Source organism: Eubalaena glacialis, chromosome 10, assembly GCF_028564815.1.
Source record: "Eubalaena glacialis isolate mEubGla1 chromosome 10, mEubGla1.1.hap2.+ XY, whole genome shotgun sequence".
Taxonomy (NCBI): Eukaryota; Metazoa; Chordata; class Mammalia; order Artiodactyla; family Balaenidae; genus Eubalaena; species Eubalaena glacialis.
Genome location: NC_083725.1, coordinates 96296931 through 96322394, shown reverse-complemented (window position 1 = coordinate 96322394; position 25464 = coordinate 96296931). Strand labels below are relative to the sequence as shown.

Below are 25464 nucleotides of genomic sequence, written 5' to 3'. Positions count from 1 at the left end.
TTCTTCATCTATGCATATTGAACAGAAATATTTACCTCAAAAAATATTCAAGAAAACAATATTCAAGAGAAGCAGGCCCTGGTTATCCTGTGGTTACAGTACTGTAGCACACTACCTTAGACTTCAGTTTAAAAAAGAACTGCTGGAAAGTAGACTGGTTTGGTTAGACAGCCTGGTTCACGTCTCATTAGTGCTGGGAGTTTGGGCAACTTAGCTGGATATTTTGAGCCTATTTCTTCATTTACACAATGAAGATAGTATTATATCTCACAGGTGGTTCTGAGAATTATATGCGACGATGTTAAGTTAGGTAACTCAATGCTCCTAACCTTTTCCTTCCCTATGCTGTAAGTAGTACTGGGGTGGAAAAAAAGTCAACAAGCTGTTTGCTGCAATATATATATTTTAATTCAAAGTGAATCGACAGTAATACACCATAAATTCTTATTTTGACACTCACCAAAATAGTCACCTGGAAAACCCGCTTTTTGTGACAAAGTACAGAAGGCTTGGTCACATTTAAATCACTGAGAACTAGAGAGAAATACTATCGCAAACCGTAATAGACATTACATCCATAAAAATTTTCCCAGTCCTTATTGTAATATTGCACAGTGCAATTGCTACATGGCAACCTAGTGTAGCATAGAAGTAAAAGCAAAAACAAACCAAAGAAAGAAAGCCACAAGTCTAAAACTGTTAAACAGTTAACAGTTCAAACTTAGTAATCAAATCTATATCATTGGGTTCTTTAAAACAAATCTTCCTACACCTTGCAGTGTATGATTTAACTTTTACTTAACACAAACCAACTTTAAAATTAGTAGTAGAGATTTTTAAGATGAAAAAGTTTTGCTACTACAGTAACATATTTAAACACCCTGAAGGAAAAGAAACGAAATATCACGATATTTGATTAAAAAATAATTTGTAAATTAAAGTAGTATGCAAATACGCAACTTGGAAGTCATGCAGTGTTTTATTTAAGAAAGCAGTAAAACCAAAGAAAACTGGTAAAAATGGTTTTAAAGAGTACAAATTCTTTTGTCAGTATGCTAAATTTTGACTTTAGCAGGATCTTGGATCTTTTTTTATCTTCTTAAACACATAAAAAGCACGTGATTAGAATCAGTTAAGAGCAGTGTACTTAACTTGGGTACGCCTTTATCAAACAGGACTATTATATTATGAAAACACTGAAGTTTATCATTCACCATCAATTTAACAAGACATCTCAGTCTTGGAACAGAAATACAGAAAATACGGTGTTTCAGGGTAGTGAACATGGCCCTGAACAGAAAGAAAACTGCGCCAGTTTTGTACCTGGTACAAACATCAATCAATCCTTTGCACTTGGTGTTTCTGAACATCCGCTGCCAGCAATGATTCTTCTCCAACAAGTGAGCAGATACCAGTAAACTGCTGGACCAGATAAATAAAATTAGAAGGCTGTGGAGGGCAGCAAGTTTACTTAAATAGTGACTCCATAAATTTGCCATCTGTAAATAATCTTTTAAATTAATCTTAGGCTACTCCTTTTTATGTGTAATATATATATATATTTCTATTTATATAAAATGCATAGAATTGATCACTAAAAACACTGAAACTTGTGGGGAAAATTAAGTCCTTCATTTTCAGTGTGACTAAAAATGTACTGCTGGTTTTTATCTTATGATCTAATACTGTAATTTTTAAAATTAATTTCAGGCACATTTATTTCATTGATGATTATTAAATAAAACACTGCTTGTATTAATGGAGTAAAGAAAAGTTTATCCATTATTAGCTTATTGTCAATGCTGTACTAGATCTGTACTAGTGGTATGCAATTCATTTATCAAAGAAATGCTGTAAATCCAAAACAGTTGGAGTTTTACACTCAAATGCTTTGTACTGTTTATTCCAGTAAATGCTATAAGATTATATTCCAGATTTTTAAGGAAAAAAAGTTAAGTCAAGCCTGCAAGATACAGCTTTCTCAAGTGTCTACAATGCCAGTATGAAAATTAAAAATTAAGTTACATTGATACATCCCAGTTTTTTTTATATGCAGTGATGAGCACAAACATTAATTAGAGATAAAATACTGATGCAAATAACACACCCCAAAATAACATATGCAATTTTTTTCCATCATTTACAATACAGTAGTTACAATGACACTCCAAACAGAAAAGCAAAGTAAAAAATCAAAACCCCAACTTCTATTTCATGTAATTAGACTTACACAGAAATTAGAAGGCTAAATAACAACTAGTTAATCACCTAATTTCACAGCTATCTGAAGTGGCAATCGTTATATAGCAGCTTATCTATGATACATTCAAGATAAATGATACAATTTATTATTTGCCCATAAGCTAAAACACAGCCTGCTTAATACCTTCCTTTAAATTCCACCTCTACACTACAATATACTTGAGGTCTATGCAAAAAGTAGCTACCTTTTATATAGGAAATGGATGATTAAGTCTTTGGTGCTGTAAAAGCAACTTCATTTAAACATCACCACCACCACCACCCAAAAAAAAAAAAAGAAAAAAAAAGGAGGGAAAAACCCAAGACGCACTTCCTAGGAAAACAAGCATGTAATTTCTGTCCCTGACGGAATGTATTAAATAAGCAAACACCACCAACAAGCAAAACAAGTACTACAATGTAAAAATACTTAAAAACAAAACAAACCCTCTCACATGCATAAATGAAAAATTGCACACAAAGAACTCACATCTTTTCAAGCTTCAATAGTAAATATTCTGCTACTATTTATTAAATACTGCATGGTTTGCCCAAGCTAGGATGAAACCACATCATGAATCAATGAGCATTTTGCATTTTCTTTCATTATCTACTCAAAGTCATGCCTACTGCATCTCTAAACATTTTATTAAATCCAATTATACAGCAAACACTCCCAAAATAAACTTAGATTGTATTGCAGTTTCACTTAACAGTATATAAAATGCTGTGTTGTGACAGGTATCAACTATCCATTAGATACTGAATCAATTTTTCTTAAGCACTACTACCTGCTTGCTTTTCTTGAAGCTAGATCATTCTGAAAAATCAGACAGCAGAATTCAGCTATAGCAAACATGCTGCCCTCTTAGTAAGGAAAAAACAGCTACAACCTGAAATCATACCACACAAAACCAAAAATGAACATTACTCCATCAAAGGAAACTAAAAAGTCTGAACTTTAAGTGCTGCAGTCCTCAACATTTATATATAGTAATAACATTAACAACCTCAAATATTTAAGGCACTATGTGTGGGAACGGTTTACAATGCAGCTGAGATTATTAGAACAACATTTAAGAGCAAAGTCTAGGCAACATTGTGCCCATGCAAAGACACATGCAAATGTAAAGAACAATAGCTCAATTTCTTAGGTAAGTGACCCAACATTTATACACTAAGACACAGATAATACAATTCACTTGTATGCTGTAATTCTGACGTATGTGCATCTGTTGCTCTAAATCTGTACACAGAATGGCTTCCCAAATATAGACGTGTCTTGCACTAGTTAGAAGGCAATTTTATAAAAAATAGCGGGAGCAAAACTGGACTTCTGCTCCCATAAGTCACCTGCCTAGAGTTACTACATAAGAAGATAACATGACCAAAGACAAATTATACCAAATGTGCAAAACACATTAAAAGTGAGTTTTTTTTAAAGCTCAAAGTTGTTTAAATTGCACCCAAGTCTACATGATTCAAAAATAATTTTCTTGTGCCATGGCTAATATTTATTAAATACCATGTTTTATTTTTAATCAAATGTTTTTATCATTGAGCTTCCTCAATATACTCTTCTGAATTTTCACATATATGGATACTGGCTGAGTTTGGTTGGACTCAGTGGAAATCCAGTATATGCAGGTGATGCTGCAATGTAAGAATGTGGTGGGAAGATTGGTTTGTACTGAGTCTGATGAATGGTTGGGGATGGTAACAGACGGGGATTTATGCCCACTGGGACTTGGTGAACTATGCCACTGGGATGGGAGATATTATAAGTTGGATGCTGTAACATAGGTCTTGAGGTACATGGAGAGGCTAAGAGGTGGGCCACTGGTGCAGCACTGCTGAGGGTAGCTGATGATGGGTATGGAAGTAGAGTAGGCTGTCCTCCGAGGTGCGTATTTCCAGCCAGATGGGCGTGCACAGCTGTGTGATTAGGACTTCCATGAGAAAGAGTGAATGGATTACTGGTAACACTAGTAGGGATATAAGCTTGCTGTCTTCGATGTCCAAAGTTTCCATTCCACTCTTGATGCCCAGATCCAAAGTGCTGAACCTATCCAAAAACAAAACAAAAAGATTAATTACATATTTTATAAGTCAAAAAGAAAGGGAAATTACAAGATACTCTGTGACTGATAACCCACAGAGGATCTCTCAGATCTTAGCTTATACTAAGTATAAATAGAGTGGAGAAAAATATCGATCAATTTTATATATATATTAGTATTAGCATTTTAATATGTATTACTGCATATTATTATAATATTAACACTGCCACTACCCCTGCTAGTAGTGTCACTATTCCTACCACTACTGATAGCTACCATTTGTGGAGCACCTATTATATGTAAGACTAACACTTTACATACGAGACGGTATTTAATTCTAATTATAGTTATATAGCTATCATTCCCATTAACTGTGGTCCAGACTTGTTGAAGAGACCTGGCCAAGGTACTATACATAGCATTTGGCAAAACCAGGATGTGAACGCAGGTCTGACTCCAATACCTATGGTCTTTTCTTTCCCCCAAGTGAAACACAACTGCCAAGCACAGTGCCGACCAGATGGCAAGTACTCAATAAGACATCTCTCACCATCACCACAATTAACACACAAGAAATGTAACCATCAATGCACTGGTGTGCATTCTGATTTAAAGGGTCTAAGACAACAAACACACTAAAAAACTTTAAGAGAACCTAAGAACCTAATCTTTCTGAAAAATTCAAGTTCCATGGATAATCTGATAATTATCCTATTATTAAGCCAATTACTTTTTAAGTCACTTGGGATAATGAAAAGGGAAAAATTTATTAAAATTTTATACAGTGTGAGAATCTTTTTCCCCCCAGTTAGAAAACTGCTGAATTTGAATCCCAAAGACTCATAAATTCACAAACATACCTGACTGAAATTCAAATGCTGCTGCTGGAATGCTGATGTCAATTTTTGCTGACGATTACCTACTGCGGAAGGCTGGTTTAATCTTCCAGGAGCAGATCGTCCTTTTATTAATGGCTGGCATACAGAATCTGGCAACAACAAAATATCAGAGAGTAGCTGCTTTTTCCTTCTTATATAAAAATTAGAAAGGTCTTTAGATATTTTACACAATAGTGATTTGAGAACCTTAAAATTAAATAAAAAGAAAAGATCTCATGGTTTCCAAGGACTGGGTGATATTAGAAGATGTCTCCTTTGTACAATAGATTTGGCAGGGTCAGGTTGGAAATTCAGAGATGACTTTTGGCTCTAATGTTCCTAAATTAAGACCTTCTAAGGGACAATCAGGGAAACAGAGAGGACTCAGTTTACCTGTGTTTGCCATATGCTCATCAGCATTTAATCCATTTTCTAGTCCCATTGGTGGCACCACAACAGTACAAACAGCTGGTTTGGTTTCTGTGTCGGCAGAGGTTACCAGTTCTGTGTTTTGATGAGTATCCGCCACAAAACTGTTCTCTGCAAACGGACTGTCATGTCCTGAAGAGTCTGATGTTGGAGAGCCATCCACAGTATCACAACTACTTTCCTGTTCTTCATCTGACATACTACAACAAGAAAGTATTTTTATGAACAATGTTTTTCAACATTAAATCTAAAGTTAAATAACTTCCAGACTCCCAGCAAATTGACAAGAATCTTATTCAACTATTTCATACCTAATTACAACTTCTTCCTTATCAAAAAAACATTTTTCATAGATTTCCTAGACTCTCATATTAATTCTCTTTTCAGACTGCTAACCCTAATTCTGTCTGTCTAGGAACACCCTCTTGGCACTTATTTTTCCCTCCTTTCCCTTCCCACTTGATCCTTAGTAGCACTTCATAAAATCCCATTTATAAATTACAGAAGATTTCATCAAGACACTACAAAAGAAGTACTGTTCTGGATAACTGAAACGAAATGTACAAACATATAAGCATGCAACTTGCATATTTCAGATTAAAGTCTAATGTTATATACGTGCTTTTAGTGATAATTTGGGTCCTTTTAACTAACCAGTTACCTGAAAGGTCTTTCCCACCTCGCTGAAGGTCTAGCCAGAGTCCTATTTCTCTTCTCCCCCTGAACCTTGGGCCCTGCCCACCACCCCCCAACTCCTTGGGATTTTTACAGCATTTATATTGTTTTACTACTCACTTCATATTTAACAATTTGAAGCATCTCTTTTTACATGTATATTTTAATTATATATTTTTATCTTTGTATCTTATTTATATATATACACATCTTACATGTGTGTATTTACATATACGTATGTATAATATCAACTTCAAAACCACATTATAAACAAGTTATAAGAAGAAGATGTGTTAATACCTCTTTATGCTTCCACAGAGCTTAGTTATAACCAAACTATTCAAAACCATATTTCCTGACTAAGGAAAAAAGAGAAGACGAACAAAATTAAAGCTGAAATTTTTCAAATTTTGTTTCCATTAAAAAAAAGAATTTCTAAAAGCTAAAATCAAATGTATTTCACTGAAATTTTTATGGCTCATCTCTCAATGCGTTAGTACATCATGCAGATTAGGAGAAGCTCACTACTTTAGTGGCAACGCATGTCCCTGGCCAAAGGGAAGGGTAGGAAGGAAATACGCATGAAACCGTGCAAATCAATCACTATGAGAGAAAAAAATCAGCAAATACTCTACTGACAGTGGGTCATTACTTTATTATGCAAAATATTCCTTTTTATTTTGCTGAAGTATATGTTCTTATTCCAAATTTAAATTACAATAGTAATCTGTGGAGCTGGAGTTGATAATGTGGCTTTTTCACCCTTTCAAAAACAAATGATTCTTTAAAAATCATTTATTAGAACCTCAATTTTTCATTTAGATCTGTTCTGTAATAGTAAAGAAAATTACTACTTAAAACCTGAGTTTATAAAAAGGTGATCTAGTTCAAAAATTATGATCAAGAGGGAAGTCACTGTGGTCAACTGGCAGATACTTACTAATTTAAACAACAACAAAAGAAACATAGGCTTTTTAGTGGACTTAATATTTATAATGTACTGCTATTGAAATTCCTTTACCTGTTCGGTCTCTTGCAAGGGGACGGGCTGGATTGCCCTGAGGAGCTGGTGCTCAGAGTACTATCAGGACTACTTAATGAACAAATCCGATCAATATTCAAAGTGCTCTGGCAAGCTTCACAATCCAGATTACCTTTGCATCTAAATAAAGAGGGAAGGGAAAATTGGGTCAAAAATGAGAACATACTCCCCAAGTAGCCAAAATTTACATTATTTAATTAAGGATATGAAACAGTTAAGAGTGACCTACATGGACAAAAATCTAAAGCTCATAATACAGGAAAATAATACAGGAAAAAAAAAAAAAACACTACTCAGGAAGTTTACTCTGAAGGACATGAACAGACAAGTAATAAATCACAAAGCTTTTTCTTTTCCACTGCAGCAGAGGGTGCCATCATCATTATTTAAGGATGCAGGAAAATCACAGGAAACTGCTTTTGGCACTTACTCTCTGAGCGAATGTCTCTGCGACGTCTCTTCCTCATCAGTGTCACTGCTAATGGTGATCACACTCACCGCAGGACTCGGGGAGTCAGCGATGATGATGGTTTGCCGCTGTTTATCTGAAACTGATGAATCAGAGTCCTGCCTGATAGAAGTTTCACAACAATTTCTTGCCTCTCCTTCTGAGTTATGATTGTCCTGTGTTCCTATGCAACTTGCTTCCTCGACATCTTTCCCATTTACTATCTTTGGAGAAATAAATGCTGATTGTGGGATATTGGTATTCTGCAATGAATTACTCCTGCAATCAAAGGAATAATGTGTCATTTCTATAATCAAAATATATACATGACATTTTTCTAAGACAGCTTGTTATAATTAACAATGCAAACCTTCACTTGTTAAGATTATAACACACTAACATACAGATCATGAGTGTGATATATAAAATACCTCTAGAAATATGAGTGTAGATTGCATTTACATATATTCAAATGGTCTTTTTTTTTGGTAAATGTGATATCTGAGTATCTAAAATTGTCTAAAATTATAGGTAGATAATAAATCAAAAGGGCAATAAAGACAATCTTACCAACTGAAAGCATTTATTTCCTCTCTTCCTGGCTCCCATTCCATTAGTTTTACCAAAATACCTCTGAGAAATTGAGAAGGGAGCTGGCTTAGTGTTTGTAACAAAGCTATCAAAGAGGTCATTTTGAATACAACAAGAGTGACCCTTTGGTGTACATGCAAAATTTATTTTAATGATTAATTTTCAAAATGCAGAGGAAAGTTAAAATATCAATACCAACCTGTTCTGGCACAGTTTATTTTTCTTGGTGGTGGCAGGCTGAGGCCACACAACATGTGCGATGCCCACACTAATTGGCTGAGGGGCTGATAAGGTGATCTGATTGGTTAGAAGAGGTTGTGGCATCACTGAGCTATAATGATTGCTGTGTGAAATCATTTTCCTAGGGAGAAAATTTAGAAAAATTGAATCCCTACTTTACCATATCTATTTTGCAAACTATTTACAAAGAAGTACCCTTGTTTTTAACTTACCCCCAGTCTCCGAGCCTTTGTGAACCAGCCATACCCTCAGAAGCTAATGTAGTAGTAGCAGGAGCCATGGGTGTTATGTGTTGCCAGGCAGGTACCAGCATCTGCTGTGTTCTACCAGACCATGTCTGTTGCAGCAAAAAACAAAACCAAAAACAAAAGAAAAACTAGTATGATACAAGTTAACTCAAAGTAACAATCTTCTAGACGGGAATAAAGACACAGACCTACTAGAGAATCGACTTGACAATACGGGGAGGGGGAAGGGTAAGCTGGGACAAAGTGAGAGAGTGGCATGGATATATATATACTACCAAACGTAAAATAGATAGCTAGTGGGAAGCAGCCGCATCGCACAGGGAGATCAGTTCGGTGCTTTGTGACCACCTAGAGGGGTGGGATAGGGAGGGTGGGAGGGAGGGAGATGCAAGAGGGAAGAGATATGGGGACGTATGTATATGTATAACTTATTCACTTTGTTATAAAGCAGAAACTAACACACCATTGTAAAGCAATTATACTCCAATAAAGATGTTAAAAAAATTAAAAAATTTTAAAAAATTTAAAAATTCAATAATTTAAAAAAAAAGTAACAATCTTCTAATAATTATAAAAGTTAAAGTCAATAATCTACAAGGATCGAATCCCCATCTAGGTCATTTTCATTGTTTCCAACAGCACCAGCTGATATATTACAAATGGATTAGTGCCTCTACCTGAGTAAAAGGAGGACAGCACGCATGTAAAAATAACGAATTATTACCAACCTGAGAAAGAACTCCTGGTCGGATCTGTAGTGGCTGCATGGCTGGGGCCTGTGTTACAAGGGGTACTGTATTATCTACCCTTATTGAATAACTAGTGGGTTTACCATGTGTTGCAGGAATACCTGTGAAATAGAAAAGAACAGTTCTCAAATAAAAGAAAAAAACTTTTCTCTGAGTTACCTTATAAAACTCTTAAATTTATGAATTGCTAAAATTCTTATTAAGATTATGAAAAAGTCCCCTGCATAAAATTTTCATAATATTAGAAAGCAATCTACTTGGAAAGTGAGATACTGTCTATCTACCTTGTGGTACATCATTCCAAAAATTGTTATAAAGCTACTCTTTCTACCATTTTAAAATGCACAAAGTTGAATGATTTGTTTTTGAAACTTCCCATTCCTTTTAAAGTTTGCTATTATAGCTTTACTTTCCTTTTAGAAAGTTCTGCCACTGGTAAGACACGGAAAGGTGAATCTGGCTCAACATCCTTATCCTCTAGCAGGTAAATGTTCATCTTTTCATACAAGCTTTTAGCTATGCTTGGTATTCTCTTCTTTAAAACTATGATAGGATCTTATACATGTCACCAAAGGAGGAATGTATCACAACTTCAACTTCAGTGGCCATGATGGTTTACATGATTCAATAAAATTCAGGATGGCACACTCATTTCAACCTCTAAAGGAAAAGCAAAAAACAAACTTTTCTGCCTAATATGATGACACAACTAAGCATTTATCATTGTGGTTTAATCTACTAGTATTTCTAGTGGAGAGCTACTGGAACTCCAGGACAAACATGTTCCATTTTGCTTACCCCCTAGGAAAATTAGAAAGCAGGATTACTACCCACGTTAATCCTGTTAATATTAATATGTCTGTGTCATACATTGCAAGAGCACCTTGCAAATATTAAGTCTTATGGTACTAAACTTTAAGAGAGTAAAGTAGTATTACACCAACTAAGAACTTTGACTAACAAGATTTTAGGGATATCTCCTAAGATTAGTAAGCTGAGTTACTAGAATAAATTCACTACTTCATAATTCCAGTCTATTGTAGCACTTACTTTCAATATGGGCTGGCAGATCATTTAAACATAATCAGTTTTTGGATAAAAGTGACCTTGTGTGATCAGCCATTTAAAAAAAAATTTAAAAAAACAATTGTTTTTTTTTCCTACTGAAAAATAACCTTACACTTTTTATTGCACAAATATTTGTAAGTGATAATTCTAAGGAGAATTTTATTGGGTTTATTTTCTTCACAGAGGTGCTTATCCTACTGGCAGGGTGTTCTACCCTCTGAGCTCCACCTAAAGAGCTACATGTGAGGGACTTCCCTGGCGGTCCAGTGATTAAGACTCTGAGCTTCCAATGCAGGGGGTGAGTGTTCGATCCCTGGTCAGGGAACTAAGATCCCACGTGCTGCAGCGCATGGCCAAAAAAAGTTAAAAAAAAAAGAAAAAGAAAAAAAAGAGCTACAAGTGAATTAGATCTACAAAGATCTGTGAGTTATTTTTTTTAACTGACCTTCTAACCCTTTCCAAAAAGCATGTCTTGATCAGCAAATGCTCCAAGGAATGGAATATAAGCACACCCAGGCTGTGTAGATATATTGCAGCGATAGAGAATCTCATCAGAGAAAAAAGCATCCTCACTTTGATAAGGATGAAATCACAGAGCAAATTCTTAAATCCCAAACAAAACAGATTGCCCTTAAATTCTCCTCGTAATCAATGCCGTAAGACAAGAAGAATTCTCCTATAATCTTTTTTTTAAATCAAATTCAAAAGTAGGTTCAGATCCCAATTTTCTATACGCTTATTAGGTTAGCTAAAATTTTTATCTTTGATTACATTTGCTTGATACCTGGAAAGCATGACACAAAACGTTTAAAGACTGTTCTAGTACAACAGAGGAGAATTTTGCTGGAATGCATTTGATTCTAAAATAGCAGTTTTCATCCAGAGGGGATGAATAAGTAGCTTTTCAGATTGCCAAATAATGTTAAATGCTTGTTTAGCAAATACAACAACCTACACTCAAATTTGTTAATTAAAAGCTTGTCTAAGTCTTCTGTACTTAAACATGGCACAATATTAGGGATGTGGCATCCATATAGCTATACCTACACGTTATATCTATAGTATCTAAAATATACGAAACGCATGATGAACTTAAAACAGTGTAGACCCAAGGTAAAAAAATTAAAGTGAAGGACAAGAGACATAAATTTTATTTTAAAATACGAAGTATAATGGTACCATAACTGCTACCCAATAATCATTTAAATATGTTTCTTTGAAATGGATTGGCACATTATGGGGTAAAGGGGTAAGAAGGTCAATAATGGGATTTTCTACAGAGATGCCAAAATGGATTAGAGGGAAAGCTTTCATTTCTAAGCAGACACTATACTAAGATAAGAAACAGTGAGACAACATATTACAGAGCCTGCCTGTTATGCTGCTGCAACTGCACCTGTTAGTTCTTTAAGCCAACAAATATTTTGCTTTCTCTCACTATTAATTCTAAAACTATTGTTCTTCACATCTGATGAGTTAATGAGCCTGAAAGTATCTTCTTTTCTTTCTGTTATCCTTGTTAGGAACCACTTGCAGTTGTTAACATATGTACAGAAAGGTTTTGTACTAACCTTTTATTAATTATAAGCTACATAAAAAGATAAAAGATTTGCCTAACCTCATTGAATGTTTTAAGAATGATGCTCAATTGTATTTAGAAATGTGTCCACAAAGCCTTTTGGTACAAACAGAAGGTAGCTCTGAAAATAAAAAATCGTTATTCCAATTTTTTTTTTTTTTTTTTTTAGCTGTGCCGCACGGCTTGCAGGATCTTAGTTCCACTACCAAGGATCAAACCCGGGCCCACAGCAGTGAAAGCCCAGAATCCTAACCACTGGAACGCCAGGGAATTCCCTGCTATTCCAAATCTTGATGAAATATACCACACTGTAGGTAGGTGACCCCAAAACTGATTTTGATACATAGAAGAGATCATTAGAACCTAAGAATCTACTAGTACAGATTAAAAACTCATCTAAGTGAAAATGTATTTGTCAAGATACCACTTACGTAGTAACTGATTGAAAAACAAAAAAGCATCAGTCTTGCATGCTCAAGTATTTAGAAGTAAAATGTCTATGACTTACTATTAACAGTATGTGTAATAGACAGACAACAAATATAACATGTTAATACTTGTTGAATCCAGAAGAAAGGATATTATTATTCTTTGAACTTCTCTATATGTTTGAAATTTTTACAATAAACAGTTGAAGAAAAACAAAGAAACACAACAGCATCTTTAAGAGTGCTGACAATATGATATAGGTATTTTTATTACCAAACCAGCCATGGGTCACTGTCACAGATAACAGACCAAAGCTACCCTGGTAGAACCAAAGTGGCTAAAGAGCTGCCATGTTTTCACATCTCTCATTACCAGCCAAGCAAGTCAACAAATATATTCTTGGTGCTTTGTTAGGCACTGTGGGGAAGATTAAAATAAAAACTTTAAAAAGTTGCTCACATCCTTAAATGAAATAAAAATTTCAAATATAACCTTCAGAATCCAGAAATATTACAGCTGGAAACGATCAAGATAGTATCTATTCAGTCTGTTTTCTTTGACAAAGGCTGAAGCAAGTTAACAGACTTGTCTGGGATGGCAGAGCAAATAGCAGAAAGAGAACTAGATCCCAGGCCAACTTAGCACCAAGAGCTCTCACTTAACACTATGCAGCATTACCACCATGCTTCAAAGAGTCATTTCGGGCCCATTTAGAATCAATCTCTTGATTTTAAGATATAACTAGATGTTACAGCCTAGCAAGGACAAAACGCTACCAAAGGACCTAAGAAAGAGGGCTTTATGCTAGCTATTCCAGTCAAAAAGTTCATTGCTATCACCCTTTTACCACTAAGAAGTTCCTCAGTGTGAAAATTTATGGCATCTTCAAAGGTATTCTGTCACCATCTCACTTGAGGATTTGATTTGATATTTTTATCTAAATAAGGGCAATTTGATCAAAATCAATCTTCAAGCAAACAAACTAAGCTATGGGTAAAGAACAAGACTACAATATTTTAGGAAAGAAATCCTCTGGCCAAAACTTAAAGAACTGAGCTCTCAATCACTGTAATGTCCAGTGATGACATGCAGATAAGTACTTACTTGAACATCTGGAGCAGTTATACCCAGTATAGGATAATCCATACCTTTCCAAGTTCATTAATTTCCACTAAGGTATGTTATCATGCTAGACTCTACAGGAAATACAACTGTCATATGGTCCATTTTGTTAATGATGACTACAGTGGAGCTGCAGTCAAGAAGTATCACTGGTCTAAAGGCTACTGACCTGCTTAAATTAAATTCAAATGTAGCAGTAAATGTAGCAAAACCCATGCAGTATATTTAATGAATAGATGCCTAAACTTATTTTAAAGTAATGCATGCCTAAATTCAAAGTGTAATTTAAATAAAAGTATACCTTGAATAGCTGGTGGACAGATAATCAGGGTCTGCTGAAAAGCATCACCACAACCAAAATGAGCAGTTCCAGCCTGCAGAGGAATCCCATGGTGCACAACTGAATGAGCAGATGTGGTTAATGCCTGAAACGATAGACGTACATGGCATTCATTATACAGAGCAGGCTTCTAATTGCTGTACACATACTTTATAAGTAGAAATCAAATGCATTTCAAAAAATCATAATTCTATGATAAAAATGGACCCAGAAATTGATCTTACTGAAGTCTACTTTTTGTAGAGTTGAGACATAGAAGGGCAGGTAGATCATACTGAAAGAATACAAGGTGAAGGAAAAAAATGGATTTGAGTAGATATGCTCCAACTGTTACCCTGAAATATTAGAGATTTAACAGAACAGCCATAGTAAGACTTCATCAGCACTGGAACTTCTAACTGCTGACATGGAAACTTCTGCATATTTCAAAAGCAAATGAGTAATCATTTAAAAAAAAAAAGAGGAGCATAAATTATCAAATACTATAAGTTCTTACCTGACTTCTTAATGTGCCAATTTTAGTAAAATTTGCTGTCAGATTAGCAGTACTGCTTGGAGCAACTGGTCTCAAGAGTGAAGTTTTATTGTGATTATTTGTGTCACATGAATTCGGATGGGACTTACAAATATCCATAATATGAAAACAGGACTTTACACTGCAAAAGAAAAACCGAAAGGTAATTGTAATATTATTTTTTTTAATGTTTAGAGTAGTTTAAGATTAAAAATTATTTCCAAAAGGAAAAAAAAAGTCTATGGCTTGCACTTAATCTGCATATTTCCAATAGTATTTCTACCAGGAAATCCTGTAAGATCAAATTTCAAAGCAAGCAGAAGTATATACTTGTATCTGGAATATTTTCTTGAGACAGCAAAGCAATAGTGAGCACTTTTTGGTTATAATTTTATGACCCCTACCCTAAACAGTTTTTTTCTAAACTTCTAGATCTCCACATCCCTAAATTAATGGCACCATGTATGTGGTTACTACGTTATTTTCAAAGTGCTTATATACAGAAACCATTAGACATTTTTAAGTACTGGGGGTGTGGAGACTAGTTGGGCTTTATAAAAACATCTATTTTAATTGTAATTCACAATAACGAATATCAGTTTGTTCCTTTACCTCCTTCATTCAATATTTTTAAAATATTAAAAGAAGCTATTTTAAGTCACTTACTTTACTCTCTTCAGCCTATAAAAAAGAGGACTGGGGTTCAAAGAATTCACAAGATTTGCCTAAGGTAACTCTTCTAAGTCCTTCTTAATTTGGGCATATACTCTTCTCTACTAACCCATAAAAAAAACCTCCTTTCCTTCCACAACACAGAGGGGAAAGAAGGGGGACAAGAAAAGCAAATGCTGTGAAAGGAAATTGAAAATGGAGCTTGCAGGACTCAAAATTGAGGGAGGAACAACTTAACAGTTCCTTTAACTATAAATATGCCTGGTTATTAAGGTAAGAATGTCATGTAAAACGACATCACTCAGTCATTCTCAGTATGCTATTTTGGAAAAAGAACATTGGAATGTGATTTAGATTTGCATTCTATTTCTACTCTGCAATTTACTGTCTATGTGAACTTGGCCAAGTTAGCTTAACCTCTTTTTACTCAGTTTACTTATATTTAATGAAGAAATTGAATCATTTTTCTAACACACTGGTTTACCACAAACAGCATTATCATTTCTCCAGAATCATTTAAAAAGATTTTAGAGTAACATACTGGTTGCTATGCGGGAAATCTAGAAGATGTTTCATATTAACAAAAGCATGGTTCAAAGTCTCTGCTGGAGTAATTCTTAAATCTGCATCAATCAGCAACATTTTTTTCAACAGACTAACAAATTCTCTTCTATCAGCTTTCTCAGCCAAAAGATCACTTCCTTCCAAATCCATCACTGTGTTCACCTGCAAAATCAAAATTTCAAGTCATCGAATAAAAATAAGCCATACAAGGTAGTATATGTTAAAGCCTCACAGTTTACAAAAAAAGCCCACAACACAGGAAAGAACAAAGAACTACAATTATTTTGAAATAAGAAAGAACAATTGAGGTTAACAAATCCTCAAAAATATTTTGAGGTACCAAAGAGCATTCAAAGCAGGAAAAAAAATTTTTTTTAACTAAACAAATATCCACTTCTAGAGAGATGTAAGGAAAAGAAACATGTCTGTTAGAGTTTTCCTTTTTAAAGAAAATACTTGAATAATACAAATTAAATATTTGATAAAGATGAATGCAATTTAGTTCCTGAAACCTTAGAATCAATTTTGTTTGAAAAGCTTAAAAACAGCAAGCACTCTACGTCATGTAGAAAATGATTAACGTGTTTTGGCATTCTTGGCATTCAAGTCCACCAACTTAAGCATAAGATTGACAAATGTGACTGCAGTACTCACATGCACTATATCATCCAGACTGTTGAATATGTACTTTCTGGCTTCTTTAGACTTCATTCCTGTCTCAGCCTCATGTTCTTCCAGTGTCTTATCGAATATATCAGAGAAGGAAAATATCTTATTACCCACCATTTGTAAATTCTTTATTTCTTCAATTCTGGCACATTTAGCCTAATATATTGAATATTCTAAGGCAAGTAGTAGTTTCAAAAGAATAACTATCAAAAATGTAATTTTGGGACTTCCCTGGTGGTGCAGTGGTTAAGAATCCACCTGCCAAGGCAGGGGACATGGGTTTGAGCCCTGGTCCAGGAGGATCCCACATGCTGCGGAGGAACTAAGCCTGTGCGCCACAACTACTGAGCCTGCGCTCTAGAGCCCGTGAGCCACAACTACTGAAGCCGACGCGCCTAGAGCCCGTGCTCCCCAACGAGAAGCCACTGCAATGAGAAGCCCACTCACCGCAACAAAGAGTGGACCCAATGCAGCCAAAAATAAATAAATAAAATAAAATTTTTTTTAAATGTAACTTTTTAGAAGTATACAAAAAATGAGAAGTTCAGGTTCAGATCAAAAAATATTACACATATAGATAAATTCCTTAACAAAATAACTAAAGTTAATCATTAAAGATTTACTAATCCTAGGAATAAATTAGGTACTTGGGTTATGTAGTAAGTGGTTAGATTCAATCCCTGTCCTATAAAGCTTAATAAATGTAGAACTGGGCAGGAAAGATAAACACAAAATGATACACATAAAAAATTTTAAAACTATTTAAAGTGAGTTAGTAATTGTGTTGCCAGGTTAGAGAATGAGCTAAGGTATTCAGAAAGGACTCTCCTCGTTAAAAGGGGGGGTGGGGGAGGGGGACTGTCAAAAATGAAAATTCAAAAGAAGAAAAAAATGCAATGAAAGAAAAATAGGCACAGAGTGTATTATCTGTGAACATGAGGCATCTTAGAAAATGTTTTTCTAAATATTTTTTTTAATGAATTACCTTTAATCTCCAACCAGAATGAGAGATATCTGTTTCTCTGCAAAAAAATCTTGTGGATTTTGTACCCACATTTAACAACTGTTCTCCTGGTAAACCTTGAGTCTGAGAAATGTATCGAATCTGAAAAATAATTTACAAAACAGAAGAGTTATTCTTTTATTGCATTAAGATATTTATTGAACAACTATATCAGACACTAAGCTAGATGTTAGGTCAAGAATTAAATGATGTACAGTGTGTGCCCTAAGAAATCAGTCTAGTGGGGAACACAGAAGTAAGCAATTATAATACAGTGTAATATATATTGATATAACACAGGTATAATAAATACATGCCTTATGGAAAGGCAAAGAAGAGACACAGAAAATAATTGTAGTCATATAAAGTTCCAGATGAGGTGATGCTCAAGTTGGGTCAAAAAGAACAAACAGTTTGTTAGCCCTGAAGGAATGGGAAAAAATCTGAATTGTTATGATTTATGCTAAGGCTATAATATGAGTAAATATGGAAAATAAAAAGAATACATCCACACATTCAGAGACTGAAGTTCACTAAGGGAGAAATGGCAAGAGACGAAATTGACCTAGCAGGCAAAGGGCTTTATCAGTAAGTTAAGAAGTTTGGATTTTACTCCGAGAGGTAATACTGGGAAACCACTGGAGAAACTGGAGAAATCTACACAGGCAACTGACAAGTTACTTGACTTAGTGACAAGCTGACGTGGTGAATTAGGGTTATAGGAGCATTGGAGGGGATGCGTCTATGTCCCTAGCATATGTGTGCTTGAGTCAGTAGAGGAGGACAAAGGTGTAGATGAGCTCTCTCAGGAGGACATTGAAAAGCTCCAGTCTCAGGGTCTCTGAACTTAACATCCTTCTGTTTGAACACTGTTCCCCCAGACATCTGTATGGCTAGTGCTTCACTTCCTTCAGCTCTCAGCTCAAATGTTACCTTATTCATGAGGCCTTTCATGCCCCACTAATAAATACAAACAAGCTCTCCCCTGCTCAGTACCCCTATCTCTACTTATTCTGTTGTATTTTTCTCTACTGTGCTTTTTATCATCTGATATTCTGTACATTTACTTTGTATTTTCTTACCCCATTCTGCAGTAGAATCTAAGTTTCATGAAGGGAAGAACTTTGTTTTGTTTTCTTACACGTACACCCATGACAGTGTCTGGTACATAGTTGGCCCTCAAATATCTGTTCCCCAGATCAACAACTGGGCAGCACAGGGAATAAACAGAGGCTTAACCCCTTGAAATTGTGTTTGAGAACACAGGATTCTTTTTTTAAACTTCAAATACAACTAGTCCATCCTCTCCTGCATCTTCTATTTCTTCCTCTGTATGAGATTTTTGCCCTCGATCTACAAAAATGTTTAATACCTTCCAGCCTAAAAACAACAAAAAAACCCAAAAAACTCCCTTAACTATTTAAAACACTTTCCTCATTCAGTTAAAAGCCTTAAAATAGTGGTCTATATTTTACTTTCCATTCTAACCTCAACACACAACAACTGGAATTTTACTATTACTCTCACGAAATGATAATGTCCTGTTATTAACTGACACATTTAACAGTCACATATTAATCCTTATCTTACTTCAACGCTATTGGCTATTTTCAAGTGAATAACTTGAAAACTCTGTTCCTTTCATTTCCACATCATTCTTTTCTATTTCTCTTCCTACTTCTTGGCACTCTTTAATTGCCTTCCTCCATTTGTTATATGGCATTGCAGTCTAGAGTTTTACCTACCTTCTTTCCCTCTACAAGCCCCACGTGCCCATAGTTTTATCTCTAATTCTATGTCTAAATATTTATCTCTAGCTCTGGAGCTGTAGATCCAACTGCTTGCTGATACTCTCCATCTGGCAGGCCTTTAGGTACCTCGAAGTGAACATATTCTAAACTGATTTTCCTTAAACCTGTTAATCCTCATGTATTTCCCCCTTTGGAGACCACCACCAACCACCCGAATCAGAAACCTGAAATTTATGCCCAACAATTACCTCGCCCTCATCACCCAACATCCAAAACCGTAACAATTTTACCTCATTGGTATTTTTCATAACTGTCTCTCCTCTCCATTCCTCTTTCAGGTCTTCTTCAATTCTGAGTTATACAATCTCACAAGCCTCCTAATTAGTCTACCTGCCTCCCTAATGACCCCATCCACTCACTCCCAATTCATTATTCACATTGCTAAGAACAAGAAATTGCTAACCAAAAAAAAAAAATTGCTAACAGCCATTTTAATAAAATGCAAATCTGATTATTACTCCACTGTATAAAATTACTTTACTGCCTACAGGATGGATTCCAAATCTCTAAACATGGCACACAGGCCCTCCAGCTTTATCTCTTCCTGGCTCTTTACATGCTCCTGTACTCCAGCCCCCTCTAGCACCTGCTAAAGCTTGCATGGGTTAGTTTCTCTTTCCTAGATTGCTCTCTAACCCCTACTTATCAACATCCCTGTTCCTCTCCCTCCTTACTCTCCTCCCTGCCACTTCACCAAATCCATGTGGCAGATTTTACTGTTCCTCCTTCAAGACTCAATTCAAGAACTTCTCTGTAAAGCTAGGCCTAACCATCCAAAACAGAGGCAATCACCTTCCTCTGTGCTACCATCACACCTAGAACATAAAAATTTTAATGCATTTTATAATACTACATTACAATTATTTTTACACGTCAGTTTTCCCTGCTAGACTATGCCCCTCCTAACAACAGAGTCTATGTTCATGCATATTTGTATCCCCAATTTTACATGAAATGATAACTAAAATCTCCACCTTACAAATTAGTTTCATTACATTAAAGTGCAGTACCTCCCCCTCACCCCACATCCCCCAAGTGCCTGAGTTCCTTGTTTTATGGAAACAGAAAATGAAAAGTACTAAGAGCTTAGTACCTCGATGTTGCATCAGAGTATCACAGATGGTAAGAAAGGTGCTCAACAATTCAATTTCAACAAACATACACAGGGCATTTATTATGTGTCAGATGCTAAAGCTATGCAGAACAATAAAATATGTTGCCAATCTTCAAAATTTATTCAAAAAATTCAGTAGAATAAATATTTAAGCACATAATCTGCAATTAAACTAGGAAATGCCATTATAAAGAAGAAAACAAAGTGCTAAGAGAATACAATAGAGCAATTAATATACCTAAGAAGTTGAGATGGCACTGAAAAAACAAAACGGCAAATGAACCTGCCAAGTTTATTTTTGGTCATATTGCCTGCCAGTCATTTGAAAAGAACTTGGTCCATCTGTATGCCCCTCCTGTCTCCAGTGGATGAAGGGTGGGGACCTGACCTAGAAGCAATTAATTCATAAATTTGCCTTGTGAACTCAACTAAAATTAAGCTAAGCAAATCAGATTTACAGTGTCGGAAACGCAAACTAAGAAATTCCAGATACTGTTGGAGGATGAGCTGAAGAGTTATAAGGCAGAGCTAGAGTTTGATGACCATGTTAACACAACCAGAGTTAAGAGTGAGCAGAAATTCTGAGTAGCAAGTTAGAATCAGAACAGATAAAAGCACTTACAGAGCAGCTAAGTTACACTTAAGATCGAGCCTCAGAGTGAAATTCTACCAAAGCCTATTAATTTCTCTAAGTGTTGCCTTGAATCTAAAAGCACCTTCAACTCCAGACTTCACAAAATCCAGTCATATTAAAGCTCATTCTTGGATTTTTGGACAGTCCACACATAAATAAATGAACTCTTCCTTGAGCCAACTTGAGAAGGTCTCTTTGAGACCTGAATAGCTTGACAAAATAGAATTCTTTGAAGATTCCCACCCCCACCCTTGGAGTGAGCTTTATTCTTCTTACATAAGATATAATTTGATATTACCAAGTATAATAAAATTTGAATATAAATTCAGGCTTTCAGCTGTTCTGGATAAGATTCTACCTAAACTCTAACAAACATTTTTCAAGAGCAATCAACATTTACCAAGTAAATACTGTCCATTCATCCATAAAAATATTATTTTATTTCCTAGAATGTTACTGATATTTCCCAGCAAATGTAAGTCAAATCAAATACATATAGCACTAATGAGACAGTAGATTTAATTGATATTTATAGGACATTCCATCCAAAAACAGCAGATTACACTTTCTTCTCAAGTGCGCACGGAACATTCTCCAGGATAGATCACATCTTGGGTCACAAATCAAGCCTCAGTAAATTTAAGAAAACTGAAATCATATCAAGCATCTTTTCTGACCACAACGCTATGAGATTAGAAATGAATTACAGGGGAAAATATGTAAAAAACACAAACACATGGAGGCTAAACAATATGTTACTAAATAACCAAGAGATCACTGAAGAAATCAAAGAGGAAATCAAAAAATACCTAGAGACAAATGACAATGAAAACATGATGATCCAAAACCTATGGGATGCAGCAAAATCAGTTCTAAGAGGGAAGTTTATAGCTATACAAGCCTACCTCAAGAAACAAGAAAAATCTCAAGTAAACAATCTAACCTTACACCTAAAGGAACTAGAGAAAGAAGAACAAACAAAACCCAAAGTTAGCAGAAGGAAAGAAATCATAAAGATCACAGCAGAAATATATGAAATAGAAACAAAGAAAACAATAGCAAAGATCAATAAAACTAAAAGCTGGTTCTTTGAGAAGATAAACAAAATTGATAAGCCATTAGCCAGACTCATCAAGAAAAAGAGGGAGAGGACTCAAATCAATAAAATTAGAAATGAAAAAGGAGAAGTTACAACAGACACCGCAGAAATACAAAGCATCCTAACAGACTACTACAAGCAACTCTATGCCAATAAAATGGACAACCTGGAAGAAATGGACAAATTCTTAGAAAGGTATAACCTTCCAAGACGGAACCAGGAAGAAACAGAAAATATGAACAGACCAATCACAAGTAATGAAATTGAAACTGTGATTAAAAATCTTCCAACAAACAAAAGTCCAGGACCAGACGGCTTCACACGTGAATTCTATCAAACATTTAGAGAAGAGCTAACACCCATCCTTCTCAAACTCTTCCAAAAAATTGCAGAGGAAGGAACACTCCCAAACTCATTCTATGAGGCCACCATCACCCTGATACCAAAACCAGACAAAGATAATACAAAAAAAGAAAATTACAGACCAATATCACTGATGAATATAGATGCAAAAATCCTCAACAAAATACTAGCAAACAGAATCCAACAACACATTAAAAGGATCATACACCACGATCAAATGGGATTTATCCCAGGGATGCAAGGATTCTTCAATATACGCAAATCATTCAATGGGATACACCATATTAACAAATTGAAGAATAAAAACCATATGATCATCTCAATAGATGCAGAAAAAGCTTTTGACAAAATTCAGCACCCATTTATGATAAAAACTCTCCAGAAAGTGGGCATAGAGGGAACCTACCTCAACATAATAAAGGTCATATATGACAAACCCACAGCAAACATCATTCTCAACGGTGAAAAACTGAAAGCATTTCCTCTAAGATCAGGAACGAGACAAGGATGTCCACTCTCACCACTATTATTCAACATAGTTTTGGAAGTCCTAGCCACGGCAATCAGAGAAGAAAAAGAAATAAAAGGAATACAAATTGGAAAAGAAGTGAAACTGTCACTGTTTGCAGATGACATGATACTACACATAGAGAATCCTAAAAATGCCACCAGAAAACTACTAGAGCTAATCAATGAATTTGGTAAAGTTGCAGGATACAAAATTAATGCACAGAAATCTCTTGCATTCCTATACACTAATGATGAAAAATCTGAAAGAGAAATTATGGAAACACTCCCATTTACCATTGCAACAAAAAGAATAAAATACCTAGAAATAAACCTACCTAGGGAGACAAAAGACCTGTATGCACAAAACTATAAGACACTGATGAAAGAAATTAAAGATGATACCAACAGATGGAGAGATATACCATGTTCTTGGATTGGAAGAATCAATATTGTGAAAACAACTATACTACCCAAAGCAATCTACAGATTCAATGCAATCCCTATCAAATTACCAATGGCATTTTTTACGGAACTAGAACAAATCATCTTAAAATCTGTATGGAGACACAAAAGACCCCGAATAGCCAAAGCAGTCTTGAGGGAAAAAAACGGAGCTGGAGGAATCAAGACTCCCTGACTTCAGACTATGCTACAAAGCTACAGTAATCAAGACAATATGGTACTGGCACAAAAACAGAAACATAGATCAATGGAACAAGATCGAAAGCCCAGAGATAAACCCACACACCTATGGTCAACTAATCTATGACAAAGGAGGCAAGGATATACAATGGAGAAAAGACAGCCTCTTCAATAAGTGGTGCTGGGAAAACTGGACAGCTACATGTAAAAGAATGAAATTAGAATACTCCCTAACACCATACACAAAAATAAACTCAAAATGGATTCGAGACCTAAATGTAAGATCGGACACTATAAAACTCTTAGAGGAAAACATAGGAAGAACACTCTTTGACATAAATCACAGCAAGATCTTTTTTGATCCACCTCCTAGAGTAATGGAAATAAAAACAAAAATAAACAAATGGGACCTAATGAAACTTCAAAGCTTTTGCACAGCAAAGGAAACCATAAACAAGACCAAAAGACAACCCTCAGAATGGGAGAAAATATTTGCAAATGAAGCAACTGACAAAGGATTAATCTGCAAAATTTACAAGCAGCTCATGCAGCTCAATATCAAAAAAACAAACAACTCAATCTAAAAATGGGCAGACCTAAATAGACATTTCTCCAAAGAAGATATACAGATTGCCACCAAACACATGAAAGGACACTCAACATCACTTATCATTAGAGAAATGCAAATCAAAACTACAATGAGGTATCACCTCACACCAGTTAGAATGGGCATCATCAGAAAATCTACAAACAACAAATGCTGGAGAGGGTGTGGAGAAAAAGGAACCCTCTTGCACTGTTGGTGGGAATGTAAATTGATACAGCCACTATGGAGAACAATATGGAGGTTCCTTAAAAAACTAAAAATAGAATTACCATATGATCCAGCAATCCCACTACTGGGCATATACCCAGAGAAAACCGTAATTCAAAAAGACACATGCACCCCAATGTTCATTGCAGCACTATTTACAATAGCCAGGTCCTGGAAGCAACCTAAATGCCCATTGACAGACGAATGGATAAAGAAGTTGTGGTACATATATACAATGGAATATTACTCAGCCATAAAAAGGAACGAAATTGAGTCATTTGTTGAGACGTGGATGGATCTAGAGACTGTCATATAGAGTGAAGTAAGTCAGAAAGAGAAAAACAAATATCGTATATTAACGCATGTATGTGGAACCTAGAAAAATGGTACAGATGAACCGGTTTGCAGGGCAGAAGCTGAGACACGGATGTAGAGAACAAACGTATGGACACCAAGGGGGGAAAGCCGCGGTGGGGTGGGGATGTGCTGAATTGGGCAATTGGGATTGACATGTATACACTGATGTGTATAAAATTGATGACTGATTTAAAAAAAAAAAGTTATCACAGGACAAAACGATAAACTAGCATAGGCTGCTGGCTCCTTCCCTAGAACTCAAATTTGGAGACAGAATAACAATGGAGGTTGATGAATCTGAATAACTAATATACAGACTGTGAAAACCCTCTTCGAGCAATAGCAGATTGACAGTGGTAGGGTAGAGGTGGAGTCTGGAAGAGGGCCAGTGCCAGGGAGCTAGGGCAGACTAGGGCAGGGTTCAGCTGGACTCTTTTAGTGTCTTGAAAGTATCATTATCCATGAAGTAGTATAGAGGTGGTCTACTGCTAATAGCATAGCTTCTAAATTCAGACTGCCCATGTTAGACTATTGGGCAAGCTTATTAAACTTCCCCACA

At 35.5% G+C, this 25464-nt stretch overlaps 1 protein-coding gene across 3 annotated transcripts in view; it reads right to left on the bottom strand.

Moving 5' to 3' along the window:
- Nucleotides 1-385: 385 nt before the first annotated feature.
- The window catches only part of HIPK3 (homeodomain interacting protein kinase 3), a 96961-nt gene continuing 71882 nt past the window's right edge, over nucleotides 386-25464 (bottom strand). For 2 of the 3 annotated variants that reach the window (XM_061201566.1, XM_061201565.1), the window contains exons 4-17: nucleotides 17544-17663; nucleotides 16544-16630; nucleotides 15867-16051; nucleotides 14636-14795; nucleotides 14101-14224; nucleotides 9581-9702; nucleotides 8817-8941; nucleotides 8564-8725; nucleotides 8344-8406; nucleotides 7756-8052; nucleotides 7305-7445; nucleotides 5573-5808; nucleotides 5162-5289; nucleotides 386-4306 (exon numbers count right to left, since the gene is read on the bottom strand). In XM_061201566.1, the coding sequence (XP_061057549.1) occupies nucleotides 3830-4306; nucleotides 5162-5289; nucleotides 5573-5808; nucleotides 7305-7445; nucleotides 7756-8052; nucleotides 8344-8406; nucleotides 8564-8725; nucleotides 8817-8941; nucleotides 9581-9702; nucleotides 14101-14224; nucleotides 14636-14795; nucleotides 15867-16051; nucleotides 16544-16630; nucleotides 17544-17663 (2427 nt within the window). In that variant the 3' untranslated portion in view covers nucleotides 386-3829. The remainder of the gene's footprint in view (nucleotides 4307-5161; nucleotides 5290-5572; nucleotides 5809-7304; nucleotides 7446-7755; nucleotides 8053-8343; nucleotides 8407-8563; nucleotides 8726-8816; nucleotides 8942-9580; nucleotides 9703-14100; nucleotides 14225-14635; nucleotides 14796-15866; nucleotides 16052-16543; nucleotides 16631-17543; nucleotides 17664-25464) is intronic. The other variant, XM_061201567.1, reaches the window with a different exon arrangement.